This window comes from Bos taurus, chromosome 8 (assembly GCF_002263795.3).
Source record: "Bos taurus isolate L1 Dominette 01449 registration number 42190680 breed Hereford chromosome 8, ARS-UCD2.0, whole genome shotgun sequence".
Lineage (NCBI taxonomy): Eukaryota > Metazoa > Chordata > Mammalia > Artiodactyla > Bovidae > Bos > Bos taurus.
Genome location: NC_037335.1, coordinates 10,718,347 through 10,736,389, shown reverse-complemented (window position 1 = coordinate 10,736,389; position 18,043 = coordinate 10,718,347). Strand labels below are relative to the sequence as shown.

Here is an 18,043-nt window from a genome sequence, read left to right as displayed (position 1 = left end):
GAATATAATGCGAATCTGTAAGAGAGAGAGAAGGAAGGAAAGAAAAGGAAGAGGGAAGACAGAGCAGGAAGGAAGAAGAAAGGATGGAGAGAGAGGAAAATAGGAAGAATGGGAAGGAAGGAGGGAGAAAAAGAGGAAGTGAAGGAAGGAAGGGGAGGAGGAAGGAGGGAGAAAGGAGAAAGAGAGAGAAGATAACAGGGAGAGGAGAAGGAAGGAAGGAAGGAGGGAGGCAGCTCTTACCTGGTCGGAGAGAAGGTGGATTTTGGCCTCATACTGCTCACAGCAGCCTGAGCTCACTTGAACGATACATGACGTACATATACTTTCTCCAGACACAGGTAGGAACATGGCTTGCCGGATGATGGCATTGATCAGGGAGCTCTTCCCAGCCCCAGTGCTTCCGAATAATCCAATGTAGATGGGGTCCAATGAAGGTTTTTCAATCAAGGCAAGAAGCCTGTTTCTAGATCAGTTTTAAAACACTCATTGTCAAGGTCATCAAAGCAAGGTTGGGAGAATGTCAGAACATACAGCAACTAATCTCCAATCCTGGTCAAGTCACCCCATCTTTCTGAGTCCTCTCTGCAGTCTCTTTGGTCAAAGGAGAATATTCAGCCCTGTTTACTATACAGAGTTGTCAGGAGGATCAAATGAGATTATGCAAAAAGGGATTTCCCTAATTGGGTGGTGAAGAATCTGCCTTCCAATGCAGGGGGTGTGGGCTGGATCCCTGGTCTGGTCGGGGAACCAACCACACGCTCCAGGGCCACTGAGCCCATGTGCCACAGCTAGGGAAACTTACGTGCCGCAACTAGAGAAGCGTGCGTGCCACAGCCAGGGGCCATGTGCTGCAACCAAGACTCAGCACAGAAAAAAATCTTTTATTTAAAAAAAAAATATGCAAAAATATTTGGCAGTGATAATTCTTCCAGGTAGCACAGTAGTAAAAAATCTGCCTGCCAATGCGAGACAGACAAGAGACATGGGTTCAATCCCTGGGTCCGGAAGATCCCCTGGAGTTGAAAATGGCAACCCACTCCAGGATTCTTGCTTGGGATATCCCATGGACAGAGGAGCCTGGTGGGCTACAGCCCATGGGGTTGCAAAGAGAAGGACAAGACTGAGCACACAAGAAGAAGAAATGATAATTCTACACAAACTCTACAACGTCTATATAGATGTGACATCTCCTTGTTTATGTTCCATGAAAATTACACAGGCTTGATCTTAGACATGAACTTTATACAGTGGTGGGAAGTGTTATTAGGAGCAACCCTGAGGGTCTTACTGGGCAGGAGATGTAGCCTCGACCCCACTTAAATCTTTCAAGGCAGCTGGACAGGACCTTTGATGGCACAGGCTCAGAGTCCCACAGCCTGGGCTAGATTCCACCCCTATTACTCATCAGCAGTGTGACTTTGGTCAATGTCTTGGACTCTTTGAGCCTCAATTTTAGGAAAATACTGCAGTGATAATCATGGCTTCTACTTTATTGGGCATTTTGGGACAGTTAAATGGAATTTGATGTACGAATGTAAAGCACTTTCACTTTCCATTTTCAAAATCTTTAGCAGATTCCCTAGCAACGGTGACAATGCAGTGTGGCAACCACCAGTGTTAACAGAAATGGCCCATAGCAACAGAACTTTCTGGCTTTCTTTGCTTAGTTCCTAACCAGAAATTCTCTTTCATTATTGCAGAAAAGCATCTGCCACCACCTAAGGAAAGACATCCAAGGAATATCTGATGGTAGCCAATACCAGACTCACATGAGGTACTTGATGCTGTTGGGGATGTTATCATCCAGGAACACAGACTGAATAAGTTTCTGGTAAGTGTTGCTCAAAACTCTTCTGGTCCGAGACTCCAGTTTTTCATCTGGAATCAATAGAGATGTATTAGCAGGGATGTATTAATACCTGGCAGGCGTTCCTGGTCACTCAGACAATAAAGAATCCACCTGCAATGCAGGAGACCTGGGTTCGACCCCTGAGTCGGGAAGATCCCCTGGAGAAGGGAATGGCAACCCACTCTTCTTGCCTGGAGAATCCCATGGACAGAGGAGCCTGGTGCGCTGCAGTCCATGGGGTTGCAAAGAGTCGGACACGACTGAGTGACCAAGCACATTAATACCTGGCAGGGATCAAGCACTTGGTCTGCACAGCAGGAGTCTGCTTAATACGGCAGAAAAGGTGGGGCAGGGGTGGGGGATGAAATGAAAAGCCAGTTAAACAAAAGAGCAAGTTATCTGATGGGAGAGGTCACAGATCGTGGGAGAGAGCAATCACTGATGACGAGAGCCCCCCAAGGAGCCAGACGGCTCTGAAGCACAAGGTAACACAAGTCAGCGTCCACTTCACCATGGGCTACAGCACCTCTACAGTCTTCTCTCCTGTGGTCACAAATAGAAGAAAACTGCAAGGACATCCTATAAATACCCACAAAAGCACCAGACCAACCATTTTCAGTGTTAATCAGGAAGAGATTATTTTTGTAACAAGCCTTCTATCCAGATCTTGAGAGATAAACTGTCAGATCACAGTAATCTCTGCAGAGACCAGGAGGCCTCCTGTTTTTTTTTTTTTTTTTTTTTTTTAATATTTATTTATTTGGCTGTATTGGGTCCTAGCTGCGGCATGCAAACTCTTGGTTGTAGTATGTGGGATCTAGTTCCCCAACCAAGGATCAAACCTGGGCCCTCTGCACTGGGAGCTCAGAATCTTAACCACTGGACCACCAGGGAAGTCCCGAGGCCTCCTTTAATGGGATCAAGATCATTCAGAGATGTTCCATCCTGCTTCTGCTTCTCCAAGTACCCTTCTCTTCTTTTGAGGATGTTAACACATCTGGGAAAGGACAGAGCTGCATCAGACAAGCAATAAAGCATTTTCAGGACACTCACATTCCTTGAGGGCGCTTTGTTCCACAGAGGGAAATGCTCGAAACCTCTGGTCTCGATCGGATCGTCTTCTTTTTCTCATTGGTTCTTTAAATATATCATCATCCTCTAGAGATAAACAGAAGTTACATAAAATTACATATAAAATTATAGGTCTTGAGGGCATGGTGTACCGTAGACCAAAAACACAGTCCACTTATATGCAGATTTTCGACTGTGAAGGGGGGTCGTCACTCTCATCCCTGTGTGGTTCAGAGGTCACTGTTTTTGCCTGACCTCTATCGACACACAAACCCCAAGAGGCTAGAAGGATCCCTGCCAGCCCTGGTTGTTTGTGAGCTCATTTCAGAAGCAGCCCTGTTGGGTCATTCCAGTCTGATTTCCAATTCCCAGAGTCCCAGGACTTTGCATCTAGTTCCAAATGCAGCCCAACCTATCTCCCCAGAAGACAAGTCAAGATGACATGAAATGTTCCTGTTTGCGAATCCTGGGAAGCCAAGATGGCTGGATAGGGAAGCCTGAGATGGCTCAGTGTGGGGTGGAGAAAGGCCTCAGGGACATCTTTGCAACCCAGGAAATTGATCAGGAGCAGAATGAGAGAACAGAACGGGCCATGTGACCAAGGCAAATCCCTTCTTCTCCCCGAGCCTCAGTTTCTTCATCTGTACAATGAGTCAGTTGACAAAAATAGAAGGAATACAAGAGCTGTGGAGGGTACCCTCCAAGTGGATGTCCCTCTGAGATTAAATTGCGGAGGGTGAGGCTTTTTCCTCCTTCCTGCCTTAAAGATGTTAGTAGCTGCTTCCTTACATAGGCAAGGAAAAAAGTTGCCAAGAAGCAAATCTTTGTAGTCCTGCAGAGGTCTATTTACTTCAGTGGTTTCTGTTGGTTACCAAGTGAAGGACTGGGAGGCTCCATCATCCTCAGGAAAGGGTTTAACTGAAAACCAAAACAGTGTGTTTAGATGGTTTGGTTTTTTTTTTTTTTTTTTGGATTGTGCTGGGTCTTGGTTACATGTTTATTCTTTAAGCCATAATAATTAAATATGAAATATAAGGAAATACTGAGCACCATTGCGACACAGTTAAATATACATTAAAATCAATTGTAGTATTTTAACTTTTTTTTAAAGAAGAATTCATCTGGCTGCATTGGGTCCTTGCTGTGGTGCGCGGGATCTTTCATTGTGGTGTGACGGCTTCTCTCACGTTGTGGTGCTCGGGCGCAGTGGTTGCAGCACATAGTCTTAATTGCCCCACGGCATGTAGGAACGTAGTTCCCCAAGCAGGAGTCAAATCCACGTCCCGTGCCTTGGAAGGTGGATTCGTAATCCCTGGACCACCAGAGAAGTCCCTGGATGGGTTTTAGAAAACACCCCCCTGGCAGGATTCACCTGGTAAGAAAAGGACAGTACGGGGGTCTTTGGGGTCAAGACTGTTGGAAACGGCCTAACCCAGTGCTCCTGGGGGTGGTATAAACCTTAGCAAATGGCCGTGAGGTGACCTGGGAAAACAGTTGACCCCAAGAGTCATAACTCTCTAAGCTCATATAAGGGCATGAGGCCCCCAAACTGAGCGTGACACTGGGAGGTCATCTTCCTTCAAGAACCACAGAAAGGGCGCATCACTCAGGGACCCAGGATGGCAACCTGAGCAGAAGGCCCAACCTCCCGCATGGGGCTCCAGGCCCGAGTCTCCCAGACAGCTCAGGCAGCCTCAGTCTGGCATCTTCCTGCACAAATTCCTCAGTGTTCTGCATCCAGCTCACACCCCAGGGTACTGCAGTGCAGGGTGAGCTGTCTGCCAAGGCCTGAATCTTGGCCCACTCCTGCTCACGCAGTGACAGGGAGTTGAAAGAGCTTGTCCGTAGACTCTTCCATCTCAGACATTCTAACCTTACAAGTATGCTCCACACAAAGAATTTATCCTGGCTCAGTTTAAGGACTGCCTTAGAACTAAACACCAAGTGGTTGCTGGCTCAGTGGCTAGAGCTAGAGAGAAAGGGGCAGAGAAGAAGAAAAATGTACGCCACGAGCTAGGTAGTTTGGGATGGACATGTACACACTGCTGTATTTAAAATGGATAACAAACAAGGACCTATTGTATAGCACAGGGGACTCTGCTTAATGCTCTATGATGACCTTAAAGGGAACGAAATCCTAAAAGAGGGGATATAGGTACACGTATGGCTGGTTCTAGATAGCATATTCAAAAGCAGAGACATTACTTTGCCAACAAAGATCCGTCAAGTCAAGGCTATGGTTTTTCCTGTGGTCATGTATGGATGTAAGAGTTGGACTGTGAAGAAGGCTGAGCGCCAAAGAATTGATGCTTTTGAACTGTGGTGTTGGAGAAGACTCTTGAGAGTCCCTTGGACTGCAAGGAGATCCAACCAGTCCATTCTGAAGATCAGCTCTGGGATTTCTTTGGAGAGAATGATGCTGAAGCTGAAGCTCCAGTACTTTGGCCACCTCATGCGAAGAGTTGACTCATTGGAAAAGACTCTGATGCTGGGAGGGATTGGGGGCAGGAGGAGAAGGGGACGACAGAGGATGAGATGGCTGGATGGCATCACTGACTCGATGGACGTGAGTCTGAGTGAACTCCGGGAGTTGGTGATGGACAGGGAGGCCTGGCGAGCTGCGATTCATGGGGTCGCAAAGAGTTGGACACGACTGAGCGACTGAACTGAACTGAACTGATGGCTGGTTCCCTTTGCTATACAGTAGAAACTAGCACATATTGTAAAGCAATATACTCCAATAAAAATTTTTTTTTAAATGGATAACTAACAAGAACCTACAGAGAACTCTGATCAATACTCTGTAACAACCTAAATGGGAAAAAAATTTGGAAAAGGACATGTGTACAGGCACAAGTGAATCTCTTTGTTGTATACCTGAAACCATCACAACGTTTTTAATCAACTATACGCCATATAAAATTAAAAGCTTTTTTAAAAAATGGAAGCAGTTAAGGTTTTCTGAAGTCCCCAAAGTATTTGATTATAATAAGCAAATATCAATATCTAACTTCAGTAATTTAGCTTAAGGAAATCCACTGTGGGTTAAACTTTTGAACCTTGATATTGATAACAAGGAGGTGACAGAATCACAGGATTTATGAGCTGGAAAGCAATGTAAAATATGTATGGCTTCAGATGTAGAGAAATCAAGAGACTTGTATGGGTGCGGAGCTAGCAAATGACAGAGCAATAACTAGAAGCCAAGAATGGATACCACATGTCCAATGTTTTTCGATGCACAATTACAGTCTTTTTACTTTAAATCATTATCTATTGTGGTTTAATATTCTGGAAGATGTTTATAAATTAGTCTTCTATTTTATTCGTCCCAGAGCTTAAAAAAGAAAAACAAGAATTTTAAATATGTTATGATTAAAGCTATCAAGTGAAATCCTAGAAAACTTACCAAAAAGTTTTACCAAAATAAAACAGATAATTTTTAACTACTAAAAAAATACTACTCCAGCCGCTAGGCCAGTGGTTTGCTGAAGAACACTTTAGAACGCATTATAAACGGTGTCTTGGAATTCCAGAGTGTTTTCACACCTGCTTGTGCAAAGAGTAAAAGGATGGAGGGCCTTGATCTTGACCCTGTAACTCAGGAACTCTTGTTTAAACAACATTTGCAGAGGATCTTAGCCACAAGCATAATAGAGTCTTAGTACAGCCCATGTATCCTGGCCTTTATTTCAACTTTGTAAGGAGTGGCAATTAGTCTGATCAAAGTTTGGAAACTTATTTCTCAACAAAAGCAAACACTGAGAAGTCAGATAAAGCAGGTTTTACACTTTGCCTTTAATATCTAAAATGAAAAAACAGGTGGAAGGGAGAAAGTAGTTCATCTGGGATTTAAAACACTTAATGGTAGTGCATGCAGGGAAAGTCGCTTCAGTGGTGTCCAACTCTCTCTGTGACCTACAGACTGTAGCCCACCAGGCTCCTCTGTCCATGGGATTCTCCAGGCAAGAATACTGGAATGGGTTGCCATGCCCTCTTCCAGGGGATCTTCCCAACTGGTTTCATACTAAATTGTAACCAGAATGAATGGATGTGAACTGGCCATTTCTCTTATCTTCCCTGTAATTGTTCAAGCACTCCTTTCCCTTTTCCACGATATTATACTGATTTATTGGCAACCCACTCCAATATTCTTGCCTGGGAAATCCCATGGATAGAGGAGCCTAGCAGGCCACAGTCCATGGGGTCACAAAATAGTCTGACAGAACTTATGGACTAGACAACATTGGAGGAAAGAGCAGAGGGCTGGGCGGGGCCGTCCCAAGAAGCCTGCCGTGGTCTCTGCTGCTATGGCTCCTTGCTGCCACAAGGTGTCGCTTTTGACAACCGTCTCTATATAGACGCTTTGATCAGATCCTTGAGGGAACCTGCCGCAGATTTTCCCAGCAGGACGCCCCACACCTTCAGGACTAACGTCTCCCAAGGGGGCCCTAAAGTTGCAATTCCTTCAGTTTGCTTGCCCAGCCATGTCTCAGATACCAGCACTACCCCCACTGACCCTTGCCGCTAAGGGAATTCATCCCCAGGGGTAAGAAAATTTTTCCTCTCCAGTTCTCAAAACACAAAGGATGTTTTGTAACTAGGGGTTACTTAAATGCATCTTCCCAGGGGAAGTTCCCTCCTTGTCTCTGGGTGTCCTCCACCCAGGCTTCTAGGAAGGGAGGCCACCCTCAGGGACTCCAGTGTGGTTCACCCTACAGCTCTCCTTCAGAAAGCATGCAAAATGATTCCAGGGGCTTACCTTCTCCATTCTGAGAGCGGGATGCCCTCGGAAAATCCAAGATGGTTTCCTGGAACCTTCTTTTATTTATGTATTTATTTTTGAATTTTATTTATTTGAACTTTTAAAGGAGGGTGGGGGGCACAAGTTGAATTTCTGGTCAGATAACCCACTAGATTATTAATGGGCTCTTTTAGTTGTTATTGAAATAATTGATATTCATCCACTGTTAAAATACGTTGTGAGAAAGCAGCTTCTCAATAAAGAACAGTGAAAAATGATACAGTCCCAACCCCTTTGCCCTTGGTTATAATGGCAAATAGATATTGCTCAGGGCTTCTCCAATGGCGTAGTGGTAGAGAATCCACCTGCAGTGCAAGAGATGCAATTTGGATCCTTGGGTCAGGAAGATCCCCTGGAGGTGGAAATGACAACCCATTCCAGTATTCCTGCCTGGGAAATCCCATGGACAGAGGAGCCTGGTGGGTTACAGTCCATGGGGTCACAAAGAGTTGGACACGACTGAAGCGACTTAGCACACACACACATATATATAATGGTAAATAGTTCTTGCTCTCTTCATCAGGGGATAGTGAAGGGATGTTACCTGGATGTAGCTCCCGAACCAGAAAATCTTCAGTTTCTGCCATTTCCTGTTATGTAACCGCCTGCCTTTGTCCACTTAGAGCATCAGCCTGAAAAATACAAAGTACAGAGTGGGGGTGGGGAGGAGTAGACGGCAGAAATTATAAATACAAAACAAAAAGACCATGTAATTTTGCTTACGCTTTGTCTCCCCAATTAGATACCAAGCTTCTAAAGGGCAATGGCTAGTCTACCTTATCTCTGAATCCTTTATAACAGCTTGTCCACTGTGTGTTGGTTTAAATATGACAAAAGTCCATGTTTGACTATTGATTTTCAGCAATAGTTGAATCCATAGAATTTTTTTTTTTGAGCAAAAGAAATGACTATTTATTGCTGATGGTGCTAAATATTACCACTGTTGGAAGACTGTCAACTTGTTACAATACTGAACATACTCAGCATTGATCTGGCAGTCATGAATCAGTATTTATATCAAAGAGTTGACAGCTGTGTCCGCACACAAAACTACACATGAATGTATATAGCAGATTTTTTAAAAGAAATTCTTGGAATCTATTCTTTTCGTTGTTACTTTTTATTGGAGTGTCGTTGCTTTACAATGCTGTTACTTCTGCTGCACAGCAAAATGAATCAGCCAGACATACACATATATCCCCACCATTTTTTATCCATTGACCTTTAAACTGAAATGACCTGAGATCTTGAAGGCAGCTTAGTCTGAAAAGACAATAAACCTCTAACGACCAGAGTCTTGAAGGTGAAGTTATACAGTTTTGCTGTTTTGGGAGACATCAGCGCCCCCATCAGGTAAGCCCGGAACCCCTGGGCCATTGAGTGACACTGAGTCCCAGCGGGTCTCAGCAAGTATCGGGGAGATGGATGGAACATTTGATATTCCTGGGATCCCCTGGAGTTGCTCCGGAGGATGCTGAGCGGGGAAGAAGAGATGCAATAATCGTTAGGTTCTCTGGGTCTTCCTCACCACCCCACCCGGCACTGCAATCAGGGAGACACCCCAATTGGGGATTATGTCAGCTCTGCCTCATGGGGCATCTGTGGGGGGGGTGGGTGGGTGGGGGGAGGTACCTCCAAAAAAAGAAGGATCGGATCGAACCTGTCTCCAGCCCTGGGAGACAGGGACTGAACACAGAGGGAGAACTGGATCCACAAAGCCTCAGAAGAGCGAGTGCTGATGTCCTGGAGTGTTTCTGCCTCCACAGATCAGGGAGGATCCGGGGCACACAAGGCGGGGCACCCCACGTGCTTCCTCTCCATTTCTGATGCTGCTGATTGGACTACTCAGCTGCATAATTCAAAAGCAGAGAGTCACCAGCCCTTCTGAAATATGCAAAAGCTCAACTGACCTGTCAACCCCCAGTAGACACAGGGCCGTTAGTTAGCAAGACTGTGCCTCATTTACATATCACTCCCAAACGAAAATCGCAGCTCCTCAGTCAAAAGAGCCACTCACCCTTAGTTCGGCTCATGGGCATTAACAGAACAAATGCTTTCTCTTCCTGGTGGGTGTTGGTGAGTGTGGTCTGAACTCTGCTCTGTACACGTTCCTGAGCCTTTGCTAGGAGGTGCCTCATCTCTCCATTCCTCACCTGGGCTCAGACCGCCCCAAACTCCTTACAGTCCTCCGAGGCAGGGGAGTCAAGAAGAAATGTGCTCCCCTCTTCTTCCTGGAGAATCGCGACTCTTTCTTAGCATCTCGTTTGCACGTTTCCTCTGTGCAGCTGTGTCCCGGTTCCCATTCGTCCCCCTCTTGTGCCACCGCTGATCCGAGCACACCTGAATTGTACGCTTGTGATTCTTTCTTTACGTCTGAGCTATTCGAGGTCATGGCTGCTTTTGTTTCAATGTCGTATTTCTATCGTGAACGGCAATGATCGATCGTAGTGCTGAATTAATTAATTACAGTGGATGGGAAGCTTTTGATGAGATTCCGAGGCCAAGGGTGTCTAAACACCAAATCTGTTATTAAACGTTTATGTATTTGGCTGCATGGGGTCTTTGTTGAAGCTGCAGGATCTCCATTGCGTCATGTGGGAGATTTTCTTGTAGAGCACAAATTCTCTAGTTGTGGTGCTCAGGCTTCGGTAGTTGCGGTGCTCAGGCTTAGTTGCTCCACGGCACGTGGGATCTTGGTTCCCCAACCAAGTATCGAACTCATGTCCCCTGCATTGCAAGGCGAATTCTTAAACCACTGGACCACCAGGGAAGCCACTCAAATTCGTTTTTGATAGGACTGCTCCATAGGAACTGGGAATGTTTAGCTTGAGGGAAGGAAGACATGGGCTGAAGCAGAAGATGTGGAGAGGACTGTGTGTGGTCTTGAAATACTTAACCTTAGAGTTGAATACAATAGTGAGATAATGCCTGTTTCCAGTGGTGCCAAGAGGGGACAACTAGATCCACTAGGTGGAAAGTATAAGAAAGTACATTTTTGCTGAACATTTCTCTTGTATTCGGAGTTGTCCAAAATGGAACGAGCTCCCTTAGTAACTAATGAATTTTCTGCTCCTAGAAGTGTCTCAACTTTCACTGTTAGGATCACCTAATAACAGCATTGAACTAGACGGGCTTTAAGGCTTCCTCAAATCCCAAGATACCGTGTTCTTGCTTGAAATGTTCATCAGTAAAGCCGGTGGTGGGAAAACTCTTATGAGGTTACTAAAATTCATGACAGTTTCCTGGTTGGAAATGCTGCTGCTGCTGTCGCTTCAGTTGTGTCCGACTCTGTGTGACCCCATAGACGGAAGCCCACCAGGCTCCCTCGTCCCTGGGATTCTCCAGGCAAGAACACTGGAGTGGGTTGCCATTTCCTTCTCCAGTGCATGAAAGTGAAAAGTGAAAGGGAAGTCGCTCAGTCGTGTCCGACTCACTCGCCTTCTCCGGGTTGGAAATGCTAAACCTCGGCAAAACCTAGGCAAGTTAGGAGAAAAAATATGATAGTGCCTACCAATAACTTTAGATGTGAAACTAGGAATTGCCCCCTGGAAAGATTTCTGTTGTTTTCTGAAGATGGCAACTCCATGAGCCATAGTCACACACACAAAATATTAAACGTTATATCACAATGGGCTCTGGAGACAACAAATGTATGGTCCTCCCGGGGTACAGATCCACTGTAGACCTTCGATTGGTTGTACTAGCCAGTGCCAGGAACAAATACAGAAGATGGATCAGGCTTCCCCGACTGCCAATGCAGGGGACACAGGTTCAATCCCTAGGTTGGGAAGATCCCCTGGGGAAGGAAATGGCAACCCACTCCAGTGTTCTTGGCTGGGAAATCCCATGGACAGAGGAGCCTGGCAGGCTGCAGTTCATGGGGTCGCAAAAGAGTCGGACACGACTGAGCAACTATACAAACAGTAACGATAGTCAAAAGGAGCACGATTGATAATACGGTGATTTCAGGTTCATTTTAAAGAGCAAAAGACCCAGAGTCCTTCCTCAAATTATGTTGGGCTCCACTTTCTCCCCCAAAGAGGCAGCAACCGTGGTGTGTTTTGTGAAACCTGTTTCTGCAGAGAAGCAGTTGAAAACGTCCACACGTGTGGCTCACAGGGCAAAGTTTTGATGTGTGGTTTATTTCGCTTGTATTTCAACTGTGCGGTTAGCGTGTAAGTTTTGATTTGAGTACTTATTTACATTCATGTGCAGAGAGCCTAAGAATAGCATCTTTTAAAAGGGACTCTGCATATTTAGCTAGATGTGGGAAGGCTGCACAGCACCAGTTTCCTGTCAAATAATTGTGACTTTTGACAGTTTTTCTTGCTTCTCTCACTCTCCCTTTCCTCTTTTTGTGTTTGCGTACACTCTTTTTTCCTTAAGAGAACATAACAGAGGTGACACCAAGGCAGTGGTCACTCCTGTCCTAGAAGAGCTTCCTAGAGTGGAATGAAATAATGTTCTTGAGCCCCTTCTACAGATGTGGACACTGAGGCCTGGAGAGGGGAAGGGACCTGTTCAAGGTCAGACAGTGAGTCCAAGTTCAGGGTTCTCATCATTCCACCAAGAAACCTCTAACTGGTACTATTTAAACCATCTCTGGAGCTTCAGAGTAAGAGATGGAGAGAACAGTGAACACAAATGAGGGGTTCCCTTTAATGCACGAGGAGGCATTTGGGGAGTGAAGGCTGTTGAGTAGGAGCGAGAGTGGTAGCTTGATGAAACTGGGCTTAAGGACACCAACTGAAGCTAGTGACCTCAGAATAAAACAAAGCCAGACTGCCGGGGGCATTGGGGGGTACACGTGAGCATGCGTGATTGTGTGTGTGTGTTGGGGGGGCAGTGAGTAGTTCATTGCTTTCAGTCCATGTCCAGAGCAGAATTTAATGTGTTTATGAAGAATTACAAAAATCTAAGTCTCTTCTCCTTTAGTCTGAATCTTGTCCCACTCTCCCTTGCTTCACATCATTAACCTCTCCCCACACGATTCTTGTTTTCCTTCCATTTCCAGTCCCCGACCCCAGCACCCCTCCCCTGCCCCAAGGCCACAGTAACAGGAAAAAAATTAAAATACTTAAATTAGCAAAGTAACTTGAAGGGGCATTTTGATCATTAACGTTGGTTTCTTCCCTACTTTTAATAAATGTGGAAAGTGCTCAGTACATAGTGAGCGCTGAGTAAATATGTGTTGAATGACGTGTGTCTTTTAAACATATTCTTGGATGGTAAAATTAATAACAGCAGGAATTATATTCATTCATTCAGCAAACATTTGTGAAGTGTTTACTGTGTGCCAGACACGGTTCTAGGGCCTGGGGACACGCGAGGAAACAAAATGGGCAAGGTGTCTGCACACCCAGGTTTATGTTCCAGGCTGTGAGGGATGCCATGGGGAAAGTACTCAGGATTTGGAGTCAGAATGCCTGGATTGGGGGATCCTGCTCTGGTACTGCAGTGTGACACTAAACAGAGCACTTAACCTCTCTGAGTCTCAGTTTATCCACATGTAAGATGAGAATAGAAAAATACTTAACGTCTGGAGTTCATTGCGAGGGCTGTATGTGACACTGATGCAAAGCTGGTCTATAGACACTTCCATGCGCTCAGTCATGTCTGACTCTTTTTCAGTCCCATGGACTGTAGCCCGCCAGGCTCCTCTATCTGTGTAATTTCCCAGGCAAGAGTATTGGAGTGTGTTGCCCTTTACTTAGCCAGGGGGATTGAACCTACGTCACCCACATCTCCTGCATTGGCAGGCAGATTCTTTACTCCTGAGCCACCTGGGAAGCCCCACAGACACTTATGCACCTGGACAAATGTTATTGACTTTCAGAATATTTGGTGAAGATAGTTTAACAAGAAATCAGTACTAATATTTACCTGGGCAAAGTCAACTTTTGTGGGCAGGGGGAACAGATGCCACCATAAATGGTAAACTGACCCCCATTCTTGTTCCCATTGATGAAGCATCTTCAGGGTTATATGCCCTTGGTAGCATCTTGTCCCCTCCCACAGGGAGGTAATTGAAGAAATAAGAGCAAGGAGCAGATTCTTAAAAATGCAATGTTGTGGATTTATCTCCTCTCTCTATTTTTTAATGCTTAAATACTTTTGGTGATGGCAGAATTTCCTAACCACTTTATTGGACATTACACGGCTCTTCCAAACTGGGTACTCTCTAAAGGGACAATTTAAACACATTAGCTTAGAAGCGAAAGTGAAACAAGGGCCATCAAACCCCCGGAGGAAAAGAGTTATGTTTTCAGCATTAATGCATCAGCTTCTGTGTGCAACATTAGGAGCACGGCTGCCGGAGGTAGATTCAGTAGAGGAGGCATGGCTTTTTTCAGTCCTTCTCCCCCAGGTGACTAGATAAGTAAAGTAAGCAGATATTTTCATTACATACTTTATCAGATTTTACGGCAATGAACTTGAATCCTTTCATATTGCTCGCCCAAGCTTGCCAAACTTAATGAGGCATAAGATGACGTTAATACTAAACTCAGTTTCGTATTGATGCATTTAATATTAATAGTGCCTGGAACACAAGTTTTCTTTGGGGAAGAAGGATTGATGACTTGCCTAAGATCACACTGTTATAAAATTCAAACTAAGCCCCGATTCTCCAGATTTCTAGTTCATTGGCCTTTACGCAGCCATAAAATTCACTTAAGTAAAGTAAAATCACTTTCCCTCAAGAAATAACTGACTTTAGGAAAATCATGAGAAGGAGAAAAAATGAGTCTCCCACACAGAAAAATTCCAAACAATTTCTAAAGATGCTTCACCCTGAAGGAAAGGGAACTTAATCCCCCACTCCTTGGGCATGGGCCTCACAGAGTAACTTCCTTCCAAGGGGGACAGGATGGAAAGAAGGGGAAAAAGAGTCGCTTTACAGTAGAAAGACTTTGCAAATACTCCCTCAGCCAGACGACCAAGGTCAACAACAACTGTCGTAAATCATCTTGATGATATGTACCTTTGATGTGACGGGATGAGAATGACCTTTAACTCTCTGATCTTCCACCCTAAAGCCGAAACTCCAGTCTCTTTGTGAATCCTACAGAAGAGCTGACCAGGACTCCTCAAAACTGTCAAAGTCATCAAACACAAGGTCACAGCCAAGAAGAGACACAACAGCTAAATGTAATATGGTGTTCTGGATAGGATTCTTTTTTTAAACAACACCAAAAACATTTTGTATTGGGGAATAGCCAACTGACAATGTTGTGATGGTTTCAGGTGAACAGCGAAAGGACTCAGCCATACATATACATGTGTCCATTCTCTCCCAAATCCCCCTCCCCTGCTGCTGCTAAGTCACTTCAGTTGTGTCTGACTCTGTGCGACCCCATAGACGGCAGCCCACCAGGCTCCGCCGTCCCTGGGATTCTCCAGGCAAGAACACTGGAGTGGGTTGCCATTTCCTTCTCCAATGCATGAAAGTGAAAAGTGAAAGTGAAGTCGCTCAGTCAGTCGCGTCCGACTCTTAGCGACCCCATGGACTGCAGCCTACCAGGCTCCTCTGTCCATGGGATTTGCCAGGCAAGAGTACTGGAGTGGGGTGCCATTGCCTTCTCCATCTCCCTCCCCTAGATAGGATTCTAAAACAGAAAAAAGACACTAGATAACAGCTAAGAAAATCTGAATAGAGGATAACCTTTAGGGTTCCCTGGTGGCTCAGACAGTAAAGAACCTGCCTGCCATTGCAGGAGACCCCAGTTCCCTGGAGAAGGAAATGTCTACCCAGTCCAGTATTCTTATCTGGAGAATTCCATGGACAGAGGAGCCTGGTGGGTTACAGTCCATGGGGGTCACAAAGAGTCAAACACAACTGAGCGACTAACACTTTCACTTTCTTTTCTTTTCACTGTTCTTCTTTTAGTTAATAATACTACTACAAATGTTGGTTCATTAATTATAAAAAATGTACCTTTACTAATGTAAGATGAGAGAGGAAGTTGGTTGTGAATTCTATGGAAACTACCATCATCTCCATTTTTCTCTAAAGCTATTTTTTAATCAGTCATAAGTTACAGCATAAATTGCATAAGAAAAACAACTTACCAGATGTCACTTTGCATGCTACAGCTCCAAGATTCCACAAAGACAGTGGCAACCTCTTTGCCTTGGTCGAGGTATGTTGCACCACCTTTGTGGCCCCTGTCATAAAGCCACATTTACACAAGCAGAAGTGAAACTGATTTGCCATCAGAGAGCTATTTATGACAGTCTCCGCCCTCATAAATAGTTACGTAGTATCTGCGCCTTTCATTTAAACTTCAGTTGTATGTGAACTGGGGTGCTCATATTTTTCTCTTCCCTATGCCTACACATTAATCATTTTTCCTTTCCAAATGGATTGCAGCTTCCACCCTGCAGTATCCTTTCCTTGAGGATGAGAGTTATTCTGATGGATCTGATTTAACCTAAGCAGCAAGGAAAATCACCCCAGTCCCAAGAGAGACGAAGTATCGGTTCCCCCCGCCCCAAATAGAAGACAACTGGGAGTGATGGATAATATGAGATGATGAAGATAAGCTGATTCTTGATACACAATCCTGAAATTCACCAAAACCAAACGACATTGGGTCATGTGACTGTAGAAATGAGTGTCATACAGTTTTAAATAACTCTTTCTGGAACTTAAATTTTGCGTCCACATTTTTAAAAACAGAACATGAAAACAAGTATTTTTGAAATGCCGTCCAAGAGAAGAAAGCAGAACCTATTCCTCCTTGCTAACACCCAAACAGTCACATCAAGTACAGGGATAAAATCTGTTTTTTTTTTTTTTTAACCTTCAGCTCAGGTAGTGTTTGACCTTCAAAGACAGAGTCAGTCATTACTAGGGTACCCCTCAGTAACTGCAATGGCACCCCACTCCAGTACTCTCGCCTGGAAAATCCCATGGACGGAGGAGCCTGGTAGGCTGCAGTCCATGAGGTCGCTAGGAGTCAGACACGACTGAGCGACTTCACTTTCACTTTTCACCTTCAAGCATTGGAGAAGGAAATGGCAACTCACTCCAGTATTCTTGCCTGGAGAATCCCAGGGACGGCGGAGCCTGGTGGGCTGCCGTCTATGGGGTCGCACAGAGTCTGACACGACTGAAGCGACGCAGCAGCAGCAGCAGCAGCAGCAGTAACTGCAGGTATGTTTTTGGTCCAAAGTGGGAAAGCAACAAAAGGTCAGAAAGAATGTGGTCTTAAAAGTTGCTGGCAACATTTAGCAAGCTGGTGTGCCTCATCCATTAGAAAACCATAGAAATACCAATATGGAGTTCAAAACAAAGAAAATCAACATGAACTACCTTCACTAGAGTTGGATTTCTTTGGGCTGAAATCATCACATACGTTCATGTTGTGTGTGCTTAGCTCTCCCTCTACTGGCTGTTTCTCTACTTCAACAGTTACCTGTATTAACCAGAGGTACTACTGAAGTGTGTGCATGCTAAGTTGCTTCAGTCGTGTCTGACTCTCTGCAGCTCCCGTGGACTATAGCCCCGCCAGGTTCCTCTGTCCATGGGATTCTCCAGGCAAGAATACTGGAGTGGGCTGCCATTTTCTTCTCCAGGGCATCTTCCCTTGCCAGAGATTGAGCTCACATCGCCTGTGCGATTGAATTGGCAGGCAGGTTCTTTACCACTGAGCCACCAGGGAAGCCCCTAATAACTAACATGAACTTTGGTCATTTTTAAAGCTGGGTTCATTAAGGTGGCCTTTGATACTATTGCACACCTGAATGCTAGCTCCATTAGGAGTTTGGGCAAACCACCAAGCTGAGTTTTCACTGAACTCACTAGAAACATTGAAGCAACTGAAAGAGAACTTCCACAGAGTCCCACCGTCACACCCAACCGCCCCCCGCCTCCGACATGTATCACTGGCTCTGCCTTCCAGCCTGGATATAGATGAACTCCAAATACGCCCCATCTATGGGAAAGACTGAGGGCAGGAGGAGAAGGGAGCGACAGAGAATGAGGTGCTTGAATGGCATCACTGACTCAATGGACATGAGTTTGAGCAAGCTCAGGGAGATGGTGAAGGACAGGGAAGCCTGGCGTGCTGCAGTCCATGGGGTCGCAGAGAGTCAGATACGACTGAGTGACTGAACAGTGCCTACAGCCACCAAAAGCTAATCCTTTCTCTCGGGCACCAGATCCCCTTCCTTCTGTCCAACTGCAGGACAAGGTAGATTACTGCCCCCTCTTCATTCATCAGATTTTCAGTGTCCCCTGGATTATTCCCATCAGCATACAAACATGCTGTTACTTATTCCATTTTAACAAACGCTCCCTCTGAGCCCGGCTTCCC

The 18,043-nt window shown here is 45.2% G+C and overlaps 2 protein-coding genes across 5 annotated transcripts in view; one reads left to right on the top strand and one right to left on the bottom strand.

Moving 5' to 3' along the window:
- Nucleotides 1-16,209, bottom strand: part of NUGGC (nuclear GTPase, germinal center associated) — a 46,971-nt gene extending 30,762 nt beyond the window's left edge. For 2 of the 4 annotated variants that reach the window (XM_005209874.5, XM_024996053.2), the window contains exons 1-5: nucleotides 8,448-8,493; nucleotides 8,269-8,356; nucleotides 2,903-3,007; nucleotides 1,770-1,878; nucleotides 241-463 (exon numbers count right to left, since the gene is read on the bottom strand). In XM_005209874.5, coding sequence (XP_005209931.1) covers nucleotides 241-463; nucleotides 1,770-1,878; nucleotides 2,903-3,007; nucleotides 8,269-8,311 — 480 coding nt within the window. In that variant the 5' untranslated portion in view covers nucleotides 8,312-8,356; nucleotides 8,448-8,493. Of the gene's footprint in view, nucleotides 1-240; nucleotides 464-1,769; nucleotides 1,879-2,902; nucleotides 3,008-8,268; nucleotides 8,357-8,447; nucleotides 8,494-14,706; nucleotides 14,819-15,794 lie in introns of those variants that run through there. The other 2 variants (XM_005209873.5, XM_002689478.7) reach the window with 2 other exon arrangements.
- ELP3 (elongator acetyltransferase complex subunit 3) overlaps nucleotides 1,709-18,043 on the top strand; it is a 142,636-nt gene continuing 126,301 nt past the window's right edge. Inside the window, exon 1 of the mRNA XM_059889293.1 lies at nucleotides 1,709-1,831. The gene's annotated coding sequence lies outside the window, so the exon portion shown is untranslated. The remainder of the gene's footprint in view (nucleotides 1,832-18,043) is intronic.